This window comes from Stylophora pistillata, chromosome 4, assembly GCF_964205215.1.
Source record: "Stylophora pistillata chromosome 4, jaStyPist1.2, whole genome shotgun sequence".
Lineage (NCBI taxonomy): Eukaryota > Metazoa > Cnidaria > Anthozoa > Scleractinia > Pocilloporidae > Stylophora > Stylophora pistillata.
Window position 1 is genome coordinate 37,251,518 of NC_142522.1, and position 21,934 is coordinate 37,273,451.

A 21,934-nucleotide genomic window follows, 5' to 3' on the forward strand; every position below is an offset into this window, starting at 1 on the left:
AGCCGATATTTGTAGAAATAGTGGAGGTTCCCTTTAAAACAGAGAAGGAAAGAAAGAAAAAAAAGAGAGAAAAGAACTAACCATGAGAGATCGTATGGGAAAGCGTTGTCTAGCAGATTACTTATGACTAGCTGCAAAGTGTTTATCGGGAAAGGTGGTTATCAAATGCAAATGTGTCCCTCAACTGTAATAATCTATCACGGTGGCCAATTATTTAAAATTTGTTAATTAGCTGGTTTTAAAATCAGATACCATTTTTTTGGCTAAACTGGGAAAATTTCTAAGCGTTACTAGCCAGCACGTTCGGCCTATATTAATCCATCATTGTTTGAATAATATCAGTTTGCGATTAAGAAAGCAAAGCACGGCTGATTTGCATGCACATTCCAAGTTTATTCGATAACAACATTCATTACAGTAAAGAGTTGACCTCCTTTGCAATTTTAGCGGTGTAACTTCCCTTGCTTGTGATAAGCCAGCCAGCCAAGCTAAAGATCACGAACATTTAAATCAATCGAGATAATAAGATATCTATTCAATACCAATTGAATCGATTAAATTCGTTATCAGTGCCTAAATATGAAAAAGTAACACCATGATATTAAGTGGATAACTTGTCTTTTTTTAAAAGCGAACTTGCCGACACCAAATATGTCTTTAATTTTTTCTTCCCATATTCGCTGCAAAACACAGCCGCAGTCAACAGACACTTCTGCTGAGCGGACTCGGGCACTAAAGTTGAATTCTTTCACGACTCAAACTCTGTATTAAGCTGGCATCTAATCCATGATATCTTTAGTCCATTTCCTCATTAGCTACCCGCCTTTATACAGCTTACTCAGGAAGGAAGAGGCTCAAAACAAATAACTTAATGAAATGACCTGTGGCATCAGTCAAACTTTTTCAACTGGTTGAGTCTTTAACAGGCTAAAAAGTTGAGCTTTACCATATTGTCATTCCTGAAATATGCATGCAATTAGGTTCTAAATGTTAATTATTTATGTCTGGATTCCGTTTGGAATCCAAGGATGTTGTAAATATGGATAAGTGAGGTGGCCAGCCTTCAGTCTCCTGTAGTTCCTGAACTTAAGCCTTGGACTAACGGCATACTTCAGATAGTAATAGTAGAACCTAACTACTTGCTTTGCCGCAGGATTCTTGAGCTGTCCGTAGTAGTCAAACAACGTGTCATAATGATATATTCCTACATTCATGGCCACCTCGACTTGGGCCTATAGAGAATAAAAGAGATGGTTAGGGGTGAATGGCTGGGAGGAAATCAATGGTGGATTCGGTTTTGTGAGAATTAAATATCTCGCGTGTAAGGCCATCTTAACTTGAAATTAAGCTCTTCAGATAACCAGAATCGCTCTAAAGAGATAACAAACTTTTGTAAAACAACAACAACAACAACAACAAATAGAATGTCCTATCTGATTAGTAGCTTTCATTTCTATCTCAGTTAGTAAAAAAAGGAAGTAACGCTCAAAATCTCGAGAAAGGCCTCCATTAGGAGAAGAGGATTTGAAATTTTTGGATATGCCTGCTCTAATTCTTTTCTTTTTGCATTCCTTATTTGAGGAAAATTGTTTTTATTTGTCGTTTAGTCGACCAACCGATTGAGTGACTAATCATGACGCGTGACTATCTGTCAGATTGGCTGTCTAGCGTTCTGACTACTAGACGTATTGGCAGTCAGACAGCCTGTCTCTCTAAGTGATACCGCCTAGACTAATAGCCCTGCTAATAACTGGCCTACAGGTGGAACCCATGCCTAATACATACCGTCCGTAATCATAACGCCCTTAATTTGTGATCAGAACAATGGATCGATCAACTGATTGATTCATTGGCTAGAAATACTTACAAGGGATATGTTGCGATTGGGTAAATTCAACTCAGAGAACACTCCTGGTGGTACACTGGTGTCATTGTATATCTTGGTTGGCAAGACAGGTGTAAACGCTCCATAATCGCTAACGGGATAATTTACCGTAGAATGCTTCACGCTTAGCAACCACAGTAACCTCGTTATTACGTCAATAAGCTCCCTCTTAGTCGTCAACACGGCCGGGAAATCTTTTACCTACCGTACAAAATGACAAAAGAAAAAGAATGATAAACTTCTACCTCTTGAAACAGGAACCAACGCGAAAGAATTTATTTGGGAAGTCTTGCATGCGGATCTTTCGGAAAAATGAGCAAGTTTTGGCTGTTTCGAGCCGCTCATTTTAGGTTTAGCAGGTTTGAGCTTTTATTGGTAGCAAATCAAGAGACTAGATAATCAATACCAGTCTCTTCTAGCGAATGCAAACTTAAACCTTCAGGTTGTGGTCCATTCTTTGTCTTTACGTTACCTGGCCAGATCCACCATTTGGTCCAGTTCCCTCAATAGATAACTCGTTCACATAGGCTTGTAACTCTTCGTCCTCTCGGACATCCCTGTCTCGTTCGTAATAACTAAAAGAAAAATTCATATCATGGAATATTTTTTCAGTATTTATTTTTTTCTATTTTCATGTCATTGAATCTGCAATGTGGCCATTACGTTGCTGCGTCAGTGTCGGCTTGATCTCTGAGAAAGATTGGCCTTACCTCTAACCGAGTTCCTGATTCTGCACGGAGGCAGGTCAATCCTCCTTTCTTTCTTTCAATGTGTTTAAAACAAAAATAGGGTTAACTTTGTTACTTTTTTAGAGAGAATTTCACAGCCTGTGCGTCTTGAGAAATCCCGGTTAAAATTTTTGAAACTTTCAATTTGTTATCCCTGTTTTTTGCTTCCATCTCTAATTCCATACGGTTCTATTTTCATTTGTTCTTCTTTCGCCTATTTTCTGTTTACCGTGACAATATATTTCCCGCAATAATTTCCCACGAATTGACCACAGTATTCATTGACCAAAATAACATTGTAGAATTTCTTGACATAGTTCTTGAAGGTTGGAATGAGTGCTTATTTTGGTAAAGTTGACATTCTGATGATAAATCTACGTCAGTTTAACTAAATGCAAGAGGTTGGCGAGAAATAGTTTTGAAATATGATTTTCTTGCTCGTAGAGGGAAAGGGAATGAGAACGGGCAAGTTAATATCTTATTTGCCTGTTTAAACTTACACCCAAATATAATCCTCCACCATTCTCGAAATTGCCATAAGCAACAATTTGCTGTCATCGCGATACGGAAAATAAGGAAATTTGACTTCGTCATCAAGGCCCCGTTTCTGGAGAGAGAAATGATATATTTTTGTCATTGCTTGAAGATTGCTATAATGAAAAAAAAAAATTTACAAAATTTAATTTAAAATACTACATTGATTCCAACTAAAGTTCACTCATCTGCGGAAATATACGAATTTCAGGCATTCATCTGTAAATACATTTTCCCTTTTTTTTCGGATTTCAAATCCTTGAAGACTGTGAACTTGTTCCTGGAAGTTTCAGCCATTTGAAGGCATATATTTTGTTAATTAACAGTTGACTGTAAGTACAATTTTAAGTCGACAGAATAAACTATTTAACTGAGAAGGAAACTATTTGATTTCAAGCAGCAGTGCGCGCTTGCCGCTTCCCCCAAAAAATTGAAAACAAACTCGCTTGCCGCTTCCCCCAAAAAATTGAAAACAAACTCGGTGATCGAATGATAAAATTAAACAATCATTGAACTCGGTTATCGCAAAATATGGTGATTTGTCAGTGTCTCGCAGATTTGATCTGCTCGCCACGGATAAAGCACGATATTTTGCTCAACCCCGTCCAATAATTGTTAATTATTATCCAAGTACACCTAGACGAGTACAAATAACGCCATAGACGAGTACAAACATCACGCGGTATTTGTACTCGTCTATTGTAGTACCGGTTTAACAGCTTTTCTCGCATCGCGCAAGCGAAGAATTGTCCATTTTTACAGTTGTGTGCTTGGTTGCCAAGCCTTTGAACGGGAGTGAGGCTAGGGATGACCTTGTTATGATACAAACCTTGCTGCCTTTCAAATGTAAATCACTTTGTTATCATGCTAACTAGATACAGGTCTCTCTCACAACAAGGTAATCTTTAGCCTCACTCTTAATCAAAGGCTTGGCAACTAAGTACACAACTGTAAAAGGACCTATTGGATTGTAGTTACGAAAAAAAAAAAAAAAAAGTGGCGGACAATTTGAATCACATTTCCGACGACGAAGTGTCAGAATTGCTCGCAAGTATAGGCCCAAGTTCATTAGATGAATCGAACGAAGAAAAACAGCTTGACGACCAGAAAATTGCTTCATTTAATGAAGAAAATAGAAACAGCGACACAACAACGCACCAATTCCGTTTCGCTTCGCATACTTCTGTCACGCACTCCCCGTAAATAAATATCCGCGAAATTCGCCCGCGCTGAAATAACAGTTTGGCGTGTTGGATAATAATAACTTATTAGACGTTTTGTTGTGTAGTATCGCTGAGTACTTTTACTCGTTATTTGTATTTTGACTCACCCTACGGGCTCGTCAAAATACGGCACAGTTCGTAAAAATACTCAGCGATACTACACAATAAAACGTCTAATAAGATATATTTATTATTCAATTGTGCTTCGTAGAGTACAAATAACGCGCGAGACGAGTACAAATATCACACGATATTTGTGCTCCAGAAATATCCGCGAAATTCGCCCGCACTAAAATAACAATTTGGCGTGTTGGATAATAAATCTCTTATTAGACGTTTTGTCGTGTAGTATCGCTGGGTATTTTTACGCGCTGTATGTATTTTCACTCGCCCTACGGGCTCGTCAAAATACGGCACAACTCGTAAAAATACTCAGCGATGCTACACAACAAAACGTCTATTAAGATATATTTATTCATTTATTTTGCTTACAGAAATATCTGAAAAGATCTTGAAATTTGTTCTTGTATGTTCAAGCCAAGACGACACCACCCCTCCTATCGACAGGGTATTAGTTCGATTTTTCTCTTTCTTTTTCCGAAAAGGCAAGGTTCATTTAATTTGCTACCTTTATGTCCCCATGAAAATCTGTGTCTTTCCAACCCAAAGTCTTGTAGCCCCGCTCCAAGAGTAGTATGGTTCCTTTGTGGCCCATGGCAGGCAGAATGTCCATGTAGCCGCCTTCGTTGACCAGCGATGGCGAGCCTAACGTGTTCGTAGCTAAGAGGCCCCTACAGTGATACTTGAGGAGCTCATTCAGCGGGTGCTGAGAGGAAAGGTGACGATGCATGACTACGCAGAAGGGTTCAGCCAAGAGATGGATCTAAGGGTCATTAAAATTCAAGCATGAAGAGGTTGGAATTGTTTTGAAAACTCCGAGAGAAAAATAGTTCTCGCAAGAACCTGCGAGAATTAAAATTAAATTAAAAATTGTTATGATAGTAATTACAATAAATATAACAATAATAATAGTTTAAATGATAATAATAACAACAATAACAATAATGATAATAATGTTAAAATAATATCGATTATGACAATAACAATGACAAAGACAACGACAAAGACACCTTTAGTAGGTGTTCTATCATCTGGCTGTGCGCATAATCTGTTGCCTGGACAACCTGTCTGGCCAACATCCAGGACCCACCATCACCAGGGGCGAAAACGGGCGAATCTGGTATCAAAAAAATTAAAATAGAAGAATAAATAAATATATCAATTGTTTTAATCCTTTAAAGAGTTTGTTCAGCAGGTGGAATAGCAACGTCACCGACAACAATTCTTCCCAGGGCTATCCACACCCAGACGATCAGACTACATAAGCGGCTGTTACTTCCGGATTCAATCCATTTAATGCTTGTCAACCTCGTTCCCAGGGCCTTTTTCCTTAGCTGGGGGTGGGGCGCCCCCACGCCCCCACCCTCAGCTCCACCCCTAAAGGGAAAAGACCCTGGGAACGAGTTTGAATGCTTGTCAGAACCAAATCATCCACGCGATGAACTAACATCCCATCCAATCATGTGACCGTCAAGCTCCTTTGTGTGCGAATCAAGGGTAAGATTGAGAGGGGATGGCGCCTTTCAGTCTTAAGGAACATTGAAGTGTACCTCCCTCTCCTCCCTCAAAATCGTTGTTTGTCATTTATGGACTGAACTAGATGTAAATTGTACTGTGTCGTTTATCAATTTCAATTTTTATTGACTGCTTTAAGAAAACCTCAAAAACTAGAAGGAAAAGTTATTAACAATATCTTAATTCAGAGGGTTATTAACAATATCCCCAACCTGGCTTGTAATCAGTCTGAATTGCTGCTGCACGTAGCCGTTTTTCCTTGTTCAGGGCAAACAAAGCTATTGGTGACTTCGAAGGCCACATCGTGCGACCCGGTCGTTTCTCAGCATAATCAGGGTGGGTAACCATATCATCAAACACCTCATAGCGAAGAACATATACATCGCCGTTCTTTATGGCCTGAGAGTAAAGGAAATAAGTCATAAGAATGAATGTGTTTTATACGCCAAATTTACTACCTTTTGATTATCTACCTTTAATCAAATCTAACAAAGACAAGAAAATATAATGGAACATCACGAATAAAGTCTCTCCTCAGGATCAAATTACTCATTAATTTTCCCTCTGTACTTGACCTTTTTTATCTTTAAATACAGTTTAATTAGCTCAGAAATCAAATCCTATGCACTTGAAGACTTTATGAATACTCTCTCACTTCTTAACTTAAAAATTTTTTGTGTACTGTTTTAAGAAGTGTAATGCCCTTTTATTTGATCCACATTGGTCTCGATCTGAAAGACACAAGCTCAAAATATAGCAGACAGACCTGTGCTAGCGTTTCCTCTGTTTCCATCGCGGCCTGTATCGCGTTTTCCCATTCGTAGCTTGGATTGAGTGTTTGGACCAACTCTGACCATCTGAGACCCACATCAGCTAAAAATACAAGAGAATCCAACTTTTTTTTTAACTCCTTATCAACCAGTAAGCATGCGACAGGGGCTTCGGATTGTGGATCAGTGGAAGTAAATGACGCGGTCACAAACTACTAGCTTTAGTATAAAGAAATCGGAGTGCCGAAAGAAAACCCTACTGTAAAATCCTAAGGGAAATTATTTCTGAAAAACAAATTTTGTGATGGCAACTCGGCAAAATCAAGAAATCCTAGAGATAACGATTCCGAGTACTCTTCAAAGAAATGAGTGGTTCTCCACTAAAACAGATAGAAAACTGGCTATCCCTCGACGGGCTACACGATTTTCGTTGGTCCGACTCTTAAAAATTTCACGAAACACTCAGCAAAGCAGGCTAACCTTCAGGTTACCTTAACTCAACAGCACTCTTCACGTTTATGGGGACAAATTAAACCTACATGAATCTTCTGTCACCCTACGAAGTACCATGGGGTTACAGCCACTTAGCCTCTGTTCAGTGAACATATCGTCCTTTCTCCAGTCCTTCAGAATATCCTGAAATGGCTCGACATTAGTGACGAACCGATAGAGTCCAGTACTTCCCTGTAATGAAAAAAGTGGGACGATTAACATTAAGACTATATCCCACTTGGGCAAGCTCTAAGGTATTTGAATATTTAGAATTTGATTTCCTCTCAAATGATGACTTCCGAACAGTTTGTCGAAACGTCAGTCACCACCACAGACAACAGTCCTTCTCAGGACTACACTCACATACACTTTATCTCTCACGTTTTGCATATGCTTCGCCCTGGTTCCGTGTATAATGAAATCATTGTGCCTCAGTACTTCTCAACGAACACTGATGAATAAGCTTGGAGTAAATGCTCTCCATTTTTTTTGTACCACAGGCAGCCTTAATTGATGTGCCGCCTAATGTATCAGCCAATAGTCGATCGTCTATCGGCTGATTAACGTTTTACAGTTGACGAATGGCCAACTACCAGCGGGCTATCGACCAACTCTCGATCGACCAATTATTTGCGTGTTATCAAACAATATATATTTATCGAACAGGACTGCTTATTGTGAATTGTTTAAAAAAGATCATTTTTAATACCACGACGTATTGTATAGCGAAATGTTTATTTGGATCACAAGATCTGGGTATCATTTCCTTATCCCAAGTAAGCAGCTTCTTTTACAAACCATTTCTTACTTACATTTTCTCCCAATTCACTTCTAAAATCGTTGAAGATTTTTGCATAATCCTGGAACTCTGTTATCTCCTTAGGATGTTTCTTTTTCCACGTTTTTGAAAAGTCTCTGTTTTTTCTGAGCATACCAGCATACCCATTAAACTGGTCCTTTGCAAACTCGTCTTGTAAAAGTACTTGGATTAGTGTTGATTTGTTCATATTCACTAATGGCATAGGCAAGGGTTTGCGTAATGCCAGTTGATAGATTCCCCTCTGGACTTCCAAGTCTTTTTCGCGAATAGCTCGGCATTTGTCGGTAGATTTCTGGGGAAGACCGATGGGACAATTCAATCCCCCTAAATAGAAAATGTGTAAGAGAGAAAGCATAAGTAATCAGCTTTATTATTTTTTTTCATTTTTGATCACTACTATAACAATCACATTATTACACTCGCCATAAGAAGTTGCGAGTCAAAAGGAGGCTGGGGGGCGAAACTAACAGCCAAAAATAAAACAGATTAGTCTCTTCGTCCGTCAAAATTCATATCTTCGAGAAACATTTGTGCGTGAACGTTGTTCATTCTTTTTATCGTTACCTAATCGCTTTTTAAGTACAAGTGAAAATCGTGTGCTTAATACAATTGGGTTGGTAGATTCCCGCCGAGTTCTTTTTCATGGCCTTCTACTCGCACAACAAAAAGTGTGCCACCATAGAGGAATGCTGCAAATCCCAAGATCTGAGTCAGGAATTCTGTAAACTTCTATGCATTTCCACAGATAATTTCAGTGAAAGCCGATTGACGCATATAAGCCCCCTTGCCACCACTGTTCTGCTTGGATTTCGCCTTACGGCCGCTTTTCTGACACGGCCGACATATCAAACCATCGGTAGCCTCTTGTGGAAAAAATTGTTGAAACTACTAGTTACAAGTATTGGATTTTTATCAAGCTACCTCGCTCCGACTGAAATCGCCTGTCCGTCGGGTAATGAAATAATTTTTTTGGGATAGGTTACGTTTAATCACGTCTACAAGTTGATAGATTAGTGCTGCTATTAACTCTTTATCCTTGAGATTGACCGGCATCTAATTTCTCCTTACACTCAACCCCTGAAACAAGCATTGGAGTCTTGAGAATAAAGAAAATGATCACCAGCTGAGGAAACTTTCGATAGATAAACAAGTTCTCCTTGTCACTTCCATAGGAAGTGTGGAGAATATGTACTGACTGAATCATTTGAAGCCTTTACCTCCAGCTTGCCTTGCTTGTCGTTTTCGTTCGAGATTTTCCTCGACGCTGGTGAAGCAACAGACAAACGAAAAAAAAAAAAAAGATTAGCTTGGAATTATTTGGTATGAAGGGAAAAAAAAGGATTTTTGGTAGTCTTTCAACTAATATTCCAAGATTGTGTAATTAATTCACTTTACATCTTAAAAAGGCTGTGGTCACTATACAGATCAGTAAAATGAACTGTAAAAGGAAACATCTGTACTCAACAGCGCTGAAGAAGATTGAAAACACGTGTGGAATTTATTGTCAGTAGAGCCGGAAACTCGACCAACACAAAGATTTTATTCATACTTCACTTCAACACTGATTCAGCGCCACTAAGCACTTTCCTAGTAATCACGAGGCAGAGAGAAATATCATGATGTCATGTCATTTATGTTTAAGCAAGGTAATAATCCGAAAGGATCTGTTCTCTTCCGATCTGAACTCCACAAGCAAAAGAAGTATATTGGAGGGTAAGATTCGAGCGACCCTAGCGCGGTGTATTCATTTGCAAACGCCGGTTTGACCTTCCCCAGGGCTCAGTCAATAACCAGTGAATGCATCATTTCCTTCCCGATCTTTTTCTTAGTCACTTCCTTCCCTTGTCATTCCCTGAATGGGCCTCTGGATCATATTTATTTTTAGGAAACGTCTCAGCGAAGATATTCATCCCTTGTTTTCTCATCAAACCTCTTTTCGAACGCGGGCGATCTTAAGGCCATATGCCTTGCTCTTAGACCGTATTTAAGTTAACGTTGTGGTACCGCTTACCTTCGTTCTGATGCCAACACTCCGACCACTAGAAAAAAGTTGATTATTTGCAACCGCATGATGAACATCAAAGTGCTCCGATTAGTCTGGAAAGTATACCGTAAGAAGAAAAACGGGTGTATTATTACGAACGACCAGACAACTGTGACGGGGTAAAAACTGAAATGAACCCTAAAATAAACACTGTAAATGCAGCAACTGGTGAGCAGTTGGAGGTCCACAAAGTACTATGGTATAATTAACTGAGGCACTGCCCGCGCTCTGATTGGTCGATAGGTCTGATAGATGAGATGTCTAAACGAGGATATGTAAACACGGAAAAAATTTCCTCTCATCAAATATCGATCACGTCAAACGTTATCATACATAACGACTTTTCAACATCGTTTATCGTTTAAGACTGGAGACTCCTGGGGACTGATGAGTTTTACATTCGACCAGAAGTCAGAAAGAATATCAGGCTTAACAAAAATGAGTAGTATATAAATGGTGGAAAATTGCATTCCAGATGTATAACATTTTTACAGAACATATGTCAGACATGTGGCCTTCACCCATGTAAAATGAAGTCCTTTCACGAACATCGTGTCACGGGCTGTCATGCAAATTTTACCCGTCACGCTAGTTTTACCCCGCTACTTGATCAACCAAAATTCCCTCGCACTCCAAAATACTCTGAGGCAGAACAGGGCGATAAACCTTTCTCTTTCTACTTGTTTGTTTCCGTATATCTCATCTTGTAGTGCGTTTGCAGTTGCTAAAGAGGTTTTAATTAAGGTTTTCTAATAATAACATTATTAAATTAGAAGCTCTTATGGTTGGTTGTTTCTGTGTTGGTTGCCCTCCACGGTTTGGAACAGACTCTGACAAAAGGTCTTAATTCTTACATCTGGCGAGCGAACTTTTAACTAGCATTTTGTGTTTTACAAATACCGTCCTTAAACGAGCTGTAAAAATAATATTACTTCGATTCTCACAATAACTTAAAACGTTATCAACATTATAACACAAAGTAAACTTTAACTAAAGGAACTGGCCTGAGCACAAAATGACCAACCATAAATTTTCACATGAGACTTGACAGCTAATACAATTACCTTGTGATGAATTATCTTTGGCGTGTGCTGAAACAAGGGAAATGTTTAGAGGAACTTATGACCACTGGTTCGATTACTACGAATCATTTTTCGCGCTCAAATTGTAAACTTGTCAATAGGGAATATTTTATGGTCTACTTGCCTTTAATTCAATAGAGTTCAAGGAAAGGATATCCTTTTGTTGGGCAATAAAAAAAAACCTTTTTGTGCCAAACGCCTGCAAAAGAGGATTTGAAAGCTGCTAAAATGATTATATAGTAGAACTTGGACACGCGAAAATAACCAAAAAATTGATGCAACATCCCATCAACGAAAGGCTTTTTTTTTATTATCAGCATCATTACCATTTTTCTTTTCAATAAAATTATTAATTATTTAATTTCCATCCTTGACTATACTTGAGGATGAGGAATGATTTTTTGAAATAAAAATTTCTATGTTAAGGAAAAGCTAAATAGACGTTGAACATTTGGGAACCTCTTCTTCGATTTCTTTATCGAGAAAATTCTTATTCGTTTACATATCACACCTAAGATACTTATGTGGCTTTGTAAATAAAATTGTGATATTTGTTTTGTAAATAAATTCTACATTTTCATTCATGTTACATTGACGAATACCACGGCCAAAATATGGTATGCCCGTGGCGTTATCAGCGTAAGTGCACTTTTGGTAATTTCTGGAAAAGTTTTTCATTCAGAACTCAGGGAAGCTCTAAACTGTTTCGCTACCAAATCCGCCAGACTTCATAATTTTCATTCGAAGGAAAGAAGGTGACTAAACTCATACATTTTCCTAAACAATACATAAATTATTGCTCTACCTGGAAAGTATGTCTTATTATTGTCCTCTTTCAGAATGGTATTCTAATTGTCTTCGAATTCATAGGTCAGAGGTGCAGAACTCGTAAAACATAGTAGGTGGAATTTTCCCTCTGTAATCATTGAAATTCGAGAGGGATGATTAAACGGTCGATGACCTAGCTAGCTACCAGCCAGCTAAGTATTATTCAACAGCCAAAGCGGCAACCTTTGGTGATACATGTCGACATCTCGTGCTTTGTTGAAATTTTCAGAAACAAGAAACCTCTCCTCTCCAAATGCTCCAATATTTTTGTCTCAATGCTATATGCGTCTTACAACCGCATTAGCTCTCAAAATTTTGGGGTAAACTCCAAAAGTATCACCTTTTACCATATTTTTCTTTTCTTTTTTTTTAATCAACTGACTGCATGACAATCAAATGGCAATATAAGGAGGAATTTGTTTTTAATCAGTCGCTCAGGGTGAGCAGGGAGGGTGAGCTGTAATTAACTATTTTCTCCATTGGCGGCTTTCCTGCTTCCGTCTTGATATATGTTTACCTTTTTGGTGTTTTTTCTGTCTTACTGAATTAATGTTATGTTTATCATCCTCTCCACGTCGACGAGAGTTTTTTTCAGGTCGCAAAGAATAGAGGACTTAAGTAGTATATTAGTTCGTTTCAATATATCTACAATAGTTGCTATTAAAGATCTATGGTTAGTTGTTCGAGGATGTTACTAAAACTGGTAAAGGGGAGCGGGGAACCGGTGTACAGCGGTAACCCGCCTTGGAATTCAAAATGGCGGAGTAAAGGGAACTAAAAGGATCTGGCAACTAGTTTTGAGCACGTGCTCTTCGAAAGCGATCGTCGGAGCAAAAAGCACGGACGGTAAGTGTAGGTTTTATTGAACGATTTTACTTTGAAATGTTGAGTGCCTCTTAAATTTAGTTTTTGTCTGGCACACATTGCAGGTTGCATAGAAATCAAATCCTCGGAGAGGTGAGTATCTTACAATTCATATTTCATATTTTTTCATATATTTTAGCATGTCTTCAAAGATTTTTTGAGGGCCTTTCGAAGTTTAAATGTTAAATTAAATGTTAGATAACATGTTAAATTAAATGTTATTAAAAGTTCTGTCAATGTTTGATTTCTCTATTGTTTACATGAAAGTTTATGGGTCAAAAGATATGTTCCTGATGTTATTTTGCGGTAAGGTAAGCAGTTATCTGCATGTAGTAATTTTAATAACTAGGCTGGTTATTACGTTTCCTAGCTCATTTCTGTCAATCTAAGATATTACCTCCTTGCGACTTATCTGCAAAAAATGCTGTTGGGCAATGCAAACAACCAACATACCCAAACTCTGCCAAAAGATGCAGATTTCAGGAAGGAAAAACAAAGAGAGACGTCAGAACAAATGGTGGCAGCCATTGCAGAAACGTTGACTTCGAATTCTCGCCTCGGAATGCTAGGCTTCGTGGCTTCGCCTGGGCAATAGTTAAATAAAAGCGAGTCGTCTAATTTCGCTGCAAGCGGCGACCTAGCGATAAAATCAGTGTTTGTAAACATCGTTTACTCCGCCATTTTGAATTCTCAGGTGGGTTACCGCTGTATACCCGTTCCCCCGTTCGCCGTTCGCCGTTCCCCGTTCCCCATTACTAGTTTTAGTAACATCCGTTGTTCGAACTGTTTCCTTTTTTTTTTTCCTTTTTCTTATCGGTTCCTTTAACAGGCAAACCTCTAACATAGTTCTACGTAATACCTACTCTGCTAAAAGGCTTTGAACCGCCTGCAGTGCGCTGTTGTTCTCAGTTGCAGAAAAAGTTACCGGGTGTTAGTAAAACTAGGTCAGATAAGTTCTTGACCAGAAATCATAGAAATCTTTAAACCTTCATGGACGCGCTCTTTACTACAATAAGTGGTTGAATGAGAGTGAATAAACTGCTTATCATTTCGATATCTTCTACTATTTAAACAACTGTCGCATGCTATTTGCTACATACTAATTTCATTAATTAGCAACTACAAGCGATCTTGTGAAAATAACAATAAAGTATCATTTTTATGACCCTCCACAATTTGCCATGAAATCGTTTTCAAGAACTAGGAAGTAAACGATTAAAGGGTCGTCCAGTCTCAGCCAGGTATTACATTTACTTTTTCTTGCAAAACGAGATAAGTAACTAAACAATGCACGGCAATAGCTGTCAAAAATGAAATTGCAAAGGAAACACCAACATTCCACCTGCTTGATCCATTCAAATTATAAAACGTTTTTGTATTCTATTTTCCGATATCCCGTCTTAATTAAACACGTTTTGAAAAATTTACACCGACAAAATAGCTTTTATACCGAAACAATTCAAACCAACATCGTCGTTTGGGAAACTTGATTTGGCATTTTTGACAGATCAATGAAAGACCAAGTAATAAGAAAAAGTGCTTATATTCCTTTAAGAATTGGAAGAGTGAATTTTACTGGAAAATCGCTATAAATAGGACCAAATACCAATAATTAAATCTGTAAAAAAGTTGTCATTTATATTGTTTTAATTTTAATTTCAGATGCAATCTTATAGAAGGCTTGAAGTGAAGTATTCAAGATGGAAAAAACAATTGCAAATTGCAATTCTTAAACGCCTGCTGAACGGCCATCATTTTAATATCTGTAGACATGAGCCGGTTTTCAGCTGACATGCCCATTTCTTTAAACCTGAAATAAAGGTTTATCTCGATTTGCTTTTGCGTAACCAAGCGACAGGTCGCCAGCGACACCTCGCTTTTGATGGAGTCTTTCACTATACGTTAGACTTGCTATGAAAACTCTGATTGGTCGAGAGCATACAGTCAATATACAATGGGCATGATAACCCAATATCTGCAGCAGATATTGGATTATCATGTCCAGTTCAAAGGCTGCCTAGATTTAGTTTCTAAGCCTCTCGTCCGTGTAGCTTTCTCACACGTTTGCGAGCTCAGAGAGAAATGCCTTCTTTTGCCGATTGTTTAAAAAAAATGTATAATAAAACAATCACTGATTTCGGTTTTCGCATGATATCACGAATTATCATACCTTGTGTCTCTGTTATCTTCCTCAGCCCTCGGCTTCGGCAGATATGACAACTCAGACTTCGGCATTGGTAATTGATGATATGCCCAAACTAATTCAATACGAATTGCTCATAAAACTGCATTACATTCTGTCATAAATGTTTCACATTTTCGATTTTCAAAACACGGGCGGAGAACAGAGCTGAATAACGCATACGCATGCGCCAGGTTTTGCCGCGGAAACACGGATGTTGAGTCGTTCGCATGGTTGATTTCCTATTCTGTTGCTTCGAGGCGTCGTTTTCCTTGCCGCTTTTCTTTTACAGAACAACCTCCGCGTTGTTGACCGCATACCCGCTGACGTAGCATTTCATTATTCAGCTCTGTCCGGGCGGAATATAGTCAAAGGACTGAACACAGGTATTGATGAAGAAAAAATTTGCCGCTAAAAGAATCCGTATTATTTAATTTGTGACAGAATGGTCCGGCCCCCTTGTATCCCGAAAATGTAGAGTACTGCTACGAAAGCAATTTCGATAACGGAGCCACTTGGTAAAAACAGCACTCAGGTAGCGTAGTTCCCTGGCTGTACGCATAACGAATTCCCACTTTTCAGTTGGTAATCACAGAAGCGAAGTTTTCAAGTAATGTTATTTACTTTCTTAAACTGAGCAACAAAAATCCAAGTCAGAATACGGAGCTCTCCTGTCTCAATTCAAAGAGAAAAGAGTTATTTTTTGTAACAAATCAGTGCATCACACTTTTTACCTTACTCCGGTCCGGTGCATAGAGGCGCAGTCGACTGGATTCGCAGTCGGAGACAAATTTGGACTTCCGACTTTTCTCGAGTTAACAGGTTGAGACTTTTACAAACCGTAACCAATTATGAAAATTTTAACTCAAGGATTATTGACAAACATTTTGAAAGTAATACAGCATTGCAAGTAATCGTGTTTTGTTTCTTGGCAACTACAGTCGAACCTCTATTTAGCGGCACCGTAGTAAGCGGTCGGTTGTAAAAGTTCCGAATCAGTTTCTCTTTAATCAATGTACTTTTAACCCCTGTTAAGCGGTCGAGATCAACTCTTATTAAGTCCCAACGGCCTGTTTTTATTTTCTTTCACCCGTTTTGAACGGTCACTGAAAGTGGAACTACTTAAAATAAAACTAAGAATAACCTTTGAAGTAATTTTTAATCATGTTTTTCTTTCAAAATTAAAGTAAGAACTATTTTAGACCGTGATTCTGTACAATAACTGGTCAATTATGGCATAAAGTGTCGTTGTTTATCGTCTAACATAAACCCCTAATCTGCGGAACCTGTAAGAAGCGGTCACTCTGTCATTCCTCATGGGTGACCGCTTAATAATACAGATTCTACGTACTTGATATTGTAAATTTATTTGTGTAGATACAGACTGGAACAAAGATCGTTTGTATTCAAAATGACCTTTGATCAATCATTACCCTTTGCACAAGTGTATGTTGAAATAAGTGAATTCTGTAAATTCAAGTAGGTGTCAAAAGATTGACAGACGTTGTGAAGAAACTCTTTTTTAGTTGAAACAAATGTTTACAAAATATTTCTCTTCTGAAAGAAAAGAAATGCAATGAAACTTGACGATGAAGCAAGAATTTGAACTAATCAAAGAATCTCCATCTGCTTGCCTTGATCTCACGGTAACCTTAATTAGTAGTAATGAAAACTTTTATTGAAAATGATTTCGTCTAACTTCCAGTAACCGATCGTCACCAGATACGAAGAAATTATTTGAGCTGATGAAAAAAAAAAAAAAGAAGATATATATATATATATCTTGGAACCCATATACCTAGTCATCATTGTAGAAAGTTCTAGATTTGATTTGCTCCACACACTTGACTCAAAATAGCAGCTTAGAAGAAGAAAAAAGAACAGGAGGGACAGTCGCAACTTGAAACATAAGGAGGTATGGCGGCAGATGTAATCACGTATGGCTTGACCTTCTACTGTTTGTGGCCGCCAATTTTTGTGGCCGTCTACTTGTAGTCGTAAACTGAAGTATTTTCTCATATTTCAATATTTTAAACGCTGGAGACAAATTTAGAACTCGAAAACGCTTATAAACGTACCAAGTATTTTTCTGCCCATGTGGCCTTGTGGCGCATGGTAATATTTCAAAATTTTTGTCATTATGCTCTTTGTTGACGGTAAACAGTTTCAATCTCTGTTTACATAGGGAAAGAACAAACTGTAACCTACCACTTATTCATTTGATTGTAGTCAAAAGCGGACAAAGATGGAATCTCAGTAAAATTTGTTTTACTTACACCATCGGCTGCTAATAAGATGACATACCTTAGCGATCTATGTCTCTTTTCCGAGTTTATTTTTGTATGGAATGTTTTCAGTGATAAGTGTCAATTAAACGGTGCTAAACTGAAATGAATCGTTAGTACTTACCTTTAAGATACAAGGCTGACTGAAGCTGGCTTGTAGTTGGCTACAGGAGAAAGCCTTCAGATTCTCAGGCGCTTTATCCGCTCTTCAGCACTTGTAGTTGTTCAGTAAGTAAAAGCGAGGATAATTGGAAAAAAGACGACAGAAATAGGACAGAAGTGAACAAGAGCTAAACAGAGATAAATAAATTGTCAAATTCACCACTCGGGTTTAAATTTAGGCTGTGTCTAAAGCCCGGTAGTCGGGCAGGATCATAAATGGACTAAATACTCGGCAGTCTGAAATTTTCCCAGAATTTCCCCCGAAAGGTTCTTTCAAACTTTCTTTTTACGTGTAAACAATTTTTGACATGCCGAGCATTTATAGTCCATTTAAGCCTGTGCCTGGTTGTTGGGCATTTAGAGATTGTGTTAGTTTATGCTTATCAGATTCGTAGGGAAAAAAATTGTGTCTAAGTATGCAGCGAACGAGTAGAAATGCCATTGTACCTTTTCAAAATCTGAATCTTTAGCCTCCTCCGTTCACTGCAATCGATATATTTTCTCAAAGTGAGTGCTTCGCTAACTCTTCAATCAAGAAGTCATGTACGGATTTGCCAAGAAGTTAGCGGTAATAAAAGGATCTTTGAATTTCCGGAGCTCTTCTGAAGAGCATTCAAGCGCAAAGGGTTATCAAAAAACGATTAAATTCAGGAACGTTGTCATTTGAGAAATGCGTTGACAAGATCTGATCTCTGACAGGTACATATTTTCTTGTTTCTAAACAATGATGACATTGTAATTGCTTGAATTCGCATCTTTATTATTGACTTTAACCATGCAAATGTCAAGCCTTTAACAGGGTAAGTTTCATAAATCAGCTGTTTAAATGTACAGCTAAAGTGAGTCCGAACGGTTCAGCATATCAATATGATCAATAATTTCTGAAATATTCTTAGCTGATTAAGGGATTTTTTTAAAGGGAAAAAAGGATTTGTTGTAAAAGGAAGACATTCCGTAGCCTCGGTCAGGTCATGCGCGATAAATTTCGTTACTCGGCGCTTCATGATATATCCATTTAATATATTTTTTATGTCTTTTTTTAAGATGTAGTTCAGGGAAAGAGCGGTTTTCCGTTTCCGGACTTAAAAACTACAAACCTGACATTTGGGGACAACGTTCACCATGTTTACTCGCCGAAAAAAGGGAAGACGTGAAGGAATGCGACAAAAATAAAACAGGACAAGGAAAAACAAAATTAATTAATTCAAGATATGAAAGAGCTGATGAAATCTGTTGTGTAAAATAAATTTCGGGAGTGTCCCCAAATCCTAAAATCGCAAATGAAACGGTAAAACACGGCAACCGGTATTATCTTTATGTATGTAGGGGTTTTGAAATAACATAGCTTGTACAAACGAAAAGCAGGTAGATAAGTGACTATCGTTTGAAGTCCGCCGGCTTTCATAACCAAGAGGGTTTATTAACCGCCTATCTTGTTAAAAATCCGACTTACTCATTAAAAATAACTAAAAACCAAAAACCGAATTAAAATGAATGTTGAAAAGGAAAATGGCTTGGTACGCATATCTCAATTTGAAGTGCTCTTAATCTGCACCGCAGCTTAGAGAAGGGCGTATGGTAGTAGCGACAAAGGTTCTCACCATCAGGAAAACGAAGACAACCGACAACCCCGAAAAAAATGAAAGCCCGTTTGTGTATTTAAGTGCCCTCGGGATGAATGTGCGAACGCACATAGCCAGGCAAGTGAACAGATTTTGTCTTTTGCAGAACTGGCTTTAATTTTACTTACAATTCTCTATTTTTGGAACTCTTGCATGAAATCGAAGCGAGTGGTCAGCCAGTTAAAGATGGCGCCCAAACCTTGTACCAGGCCTGAAACTGCACAGCATTCAGAAAGAAGCGACACGAATAGAAACGTTCTTCACGAATAGAAACGTTCTTCACGAATAGAAACGTCACAGGCAGCCCAAGCTCACTTCTAGAAAAGCGGAAGTGACTCTTACCGTATTGCGCAACGTTTTATATTTATAAAGGTTTGTATGGGATGTTATCGGTTTGCCTTAAAAGAGAGAAAAAAATGTCTTGTTTTGAAATAAAATGGGCTTACCTTATTGCCTTGTTGTTTTCTTTGTTGATTCCGAGCGTCTCAGGCCATTTTGAAGCGTTTTCGGCGAGTTAGCGCTATGTTGGTGTTCAACTGCTAAAAGAACTTTCTCAAAACAAGACATTTTTTTCTCTCTTTTAAGGCAAACCGATGACATCCCATACAAACCTTTATAAATATAAAACGTTGCGCAACACGGTAAGAGTCACTTCCGCTTTTCTAGAAGTGAGCTTGGGCTGCCTGTGCTAACGTCGAACGCATGATGAATCGACATTATTAACCTCAGTAAAAAGGCTTGTCCTATTCCGCGAAGTCTTTTATTTCACGTTAAGAAACAACGAGAAGGTGAAAATATCATGCTATCCCCAACAGATGCACTGGTAAATGACATTTGGATTTTTCCACTAGCTGTTGTTACTCTCGGTCTTCCCTGGCCCTCAGCCCCTCAGTTCTTTCAGCCGGTCACGGATGCATTGTGGGAGAATCATGTTGTTGCTAAGCAATCCTTTTGTTGCTTGAGAAGCGACCTGGTTACATAGCTTCAAGATGGCGGCAAAACATACACACAGTTCTCGTGAAACATAGATCAGATACACGTACTGATTATCAGAAGAAAAAATCAACGAACATTATCTTTGATACTAGATTTAGTAGAATGGATCCTCGAATACAAGCTATTTTGGCGAAATACGAAAATGAAGAGAACGAAGAAGCAGAAAAACATGTTGACAAACCAACGACCCCTGAGCCGCCGAAAACACTTGAGCAGTGGTTGGAAAGAAGGCCGGCTGGTTCAGAACGATGGCCTGATGATGTGGATAGTGGAAAGAAGTCTGAAATATCCGTTGCTTCTGTTGGATTAGGGAGTTTGGAAGAAATAATGGAGGATTTGGGACGCCATGCCTGTATCCTTTTTGGATGGTGCGTTCCTAAAAACTGTAGTGCTGCGTCGTCGGGGGTATTACAAGATATAATTAAGTTTTATCAACTTAGTTGATTAAGTAAACTGCCCATAGTAGAGAACTTCGAAGTCTTACGCTGACGTTTCGAGCGTGAGCCCTTTCGTCAGCGCGAATGACGAAGGGCTAGCACTCGTAAATGTCAGCTACGCATTTCTCTGAATGGTCTGACATTGGCAGTTTATAATCAACCGGCTAGCTGTTGAGAACAGTGCAATTGATTATGGTTTTTATGTAATGTAGTGATATGTAATGTTTGAAATAGTCAGGGACTTCAGCTTCTTTTACCTCACCAATGAAGTTACTGGCTACAGTAAATGTGAATGGAACTTCATTGGTGAAATCAAAGAATCAATCAAAGACAGAAAGGTACATTTCTTATTTGCGAAAAACAGATTTTCCTGGGACTAGGAAATCCCAACAACTGTACATCTGTGCTACAAGTCAATGGTCCTAATGTTTTTTAAATAAAAATCATGGAAAATTTTCTTAACTTGAATATTTTTAATAAGTTTTGGACATTAGTTTGATTGATAAGGTAAGCAATGAAGTTGAAGAATTAGAAAAAAAGCTTGCTATTTATGCAAGTCAGGTTTTGACAGACAAGGAGAGACCCAGGAGTAAAGCCGAGACAATGAGCCCAGCAACAATGAAAGGTAAATAAACACATAATTACTGATGGATATAGGTTAATCCCAAGAGAGGCCAACAAGAATTGCTGTATATATTCAGTGCATGAAGTATGTGTAGATGGTTTGGTTTGTAGTATGGTATTTAACCTTTTGATCCCTAACAGTGACTAGTAACTATTTTCCCCTAACAATATCACTTCTGAATCATACATAATGGTCACAAAAATTAAGGAAATAAAAGAAGAATAAAGGTCTTGATTTAATTCAAATTCATTTATTTATATCACTTCACTGATTTATATCACTTTGACGGTTTTAATATGAACCAACATAATTATCAGCTCCCAGTTGGCTTGGAAGCTCAGTTGGCAGAGCACTGTACTGCACCAGTATCACAGAGGTCATGGGTTCAAATCCTTTATGGGCCTGAATTTTTGTCAGGCCCTGTTTCCACTGCTACATGAGTAGGGTTTATTAAGGTCTTGATTGTTCAGAAATTCTCCTTGTCAGCACCCTAGAAAATGTGTGGAAAAAGCTAGGGAGATTATGCATATTGATGTTTAGTGTAAAGGGTTAGCTGGTATACAATATTAACCCTTGAACTCCCAGAAGTGATTAAGCTGTAACTTCTCCCTATAATATCCATACATTATCCAGCAAACAGGTGACGAGAATACTCAAACTTATCAGGTAGAAGTTGTTACCTTGATTGAACACCAAATCCTCATAACCAATTTACAGGGA

At 38.3% G+C, this 21,934-nt stretch overlaps 2 protein-coding genes and 1 long non-coding RNA gene across 5 annotated transcripts in view; 2 read left to right on the top strand and 1 right to left on the bottom strand.

Moving 5' to 3' along the window:
* Positions 1 to 372: 372 nt before the first annotated feature.
* LOC111328829 (polyunsaturated fatty acid 5-lipoxygenase) lies at positions 373 to 18,146 on the bottom strand. The gene is made up of 14 exons (XM_022933356.2): positions 17,982 to 18,146; positions 17,497 to 17,586; positions 10,099 to 10,184; positions 9,305 to 9,351; positions 8,080 to 8,411; positions 7,315 to 7,459; positions 6,772 to 6,878; positions 6,218 to 6,404; positions 5,501 to 5,607; positions 4,999 to 5,253; positions 3,114 to 3,220; positions 2,358 to 2,460; positions 1,868 to 2,086; positions 373 to 1,232 (listed from the first exon to the last, which is right to left on the bottom strand). Exons 3-14 carry the CDS (start codon positions 10,164 to 10,166, stop codon positions 999 to 1,001), a joined length of 1,911 nt encoding a protein of 636 aa, XP_022789091.2. The 5' UTR covers positions 10,167 to 10,184; positions 17,497 to 17,586; positions 17,982 to 18,146; the 3' UTR covers positions 373 to 998.
* Positions 12,811 to 15,057, top strand: LOC148733569 (uncharacterized). The gene is made up of 3 exons (XR_015999865.1): positions 12,811 to 12,887; positions 12,971 to 12,998; positions 14,568 to 15,057. It is a non-coding gene; the product is annotated as an uncharacterized LOC148733569 (long non-coding RNA).
* A 121-nt stretch (positions 18,147 to 18,267) lies between the features above and the next one.
* The window catches only part of LOC111328812 (protein FAM227B), a 15,311-nt gene continuing 11,644 nt past the window's right edge, over positions 18,268 to 21,934 (top strand). For 2 of the 3 annotated variants that reach the window (XR_015999864.1, XM_088756557.1), the window contains exons 1-4: positions 18,268 to 18,334; positions 18,579 to 19,234; positions 19,972 to 20,504; positions 21,071 to 21,214. Coding sequence is in view for 2 of the 3 variants with exons in the window: in XM_088756557.1 (XP_088612683.1) it covers positions 20,255 to 20,504; positions 21,071 to 21,214 (394 nt within the window). In the remaining variant the exon portion in view is untranslated. Of the gene's footprint in view, positions 18,335 to 18,578; positions 19,235 to 19,814; positions 20,505 to 21,070; positions 21,215 to 21,934 lie in introns of those variants that run through there. The other variant, XM_088756558.1, reaches the window with a different exon arrangement.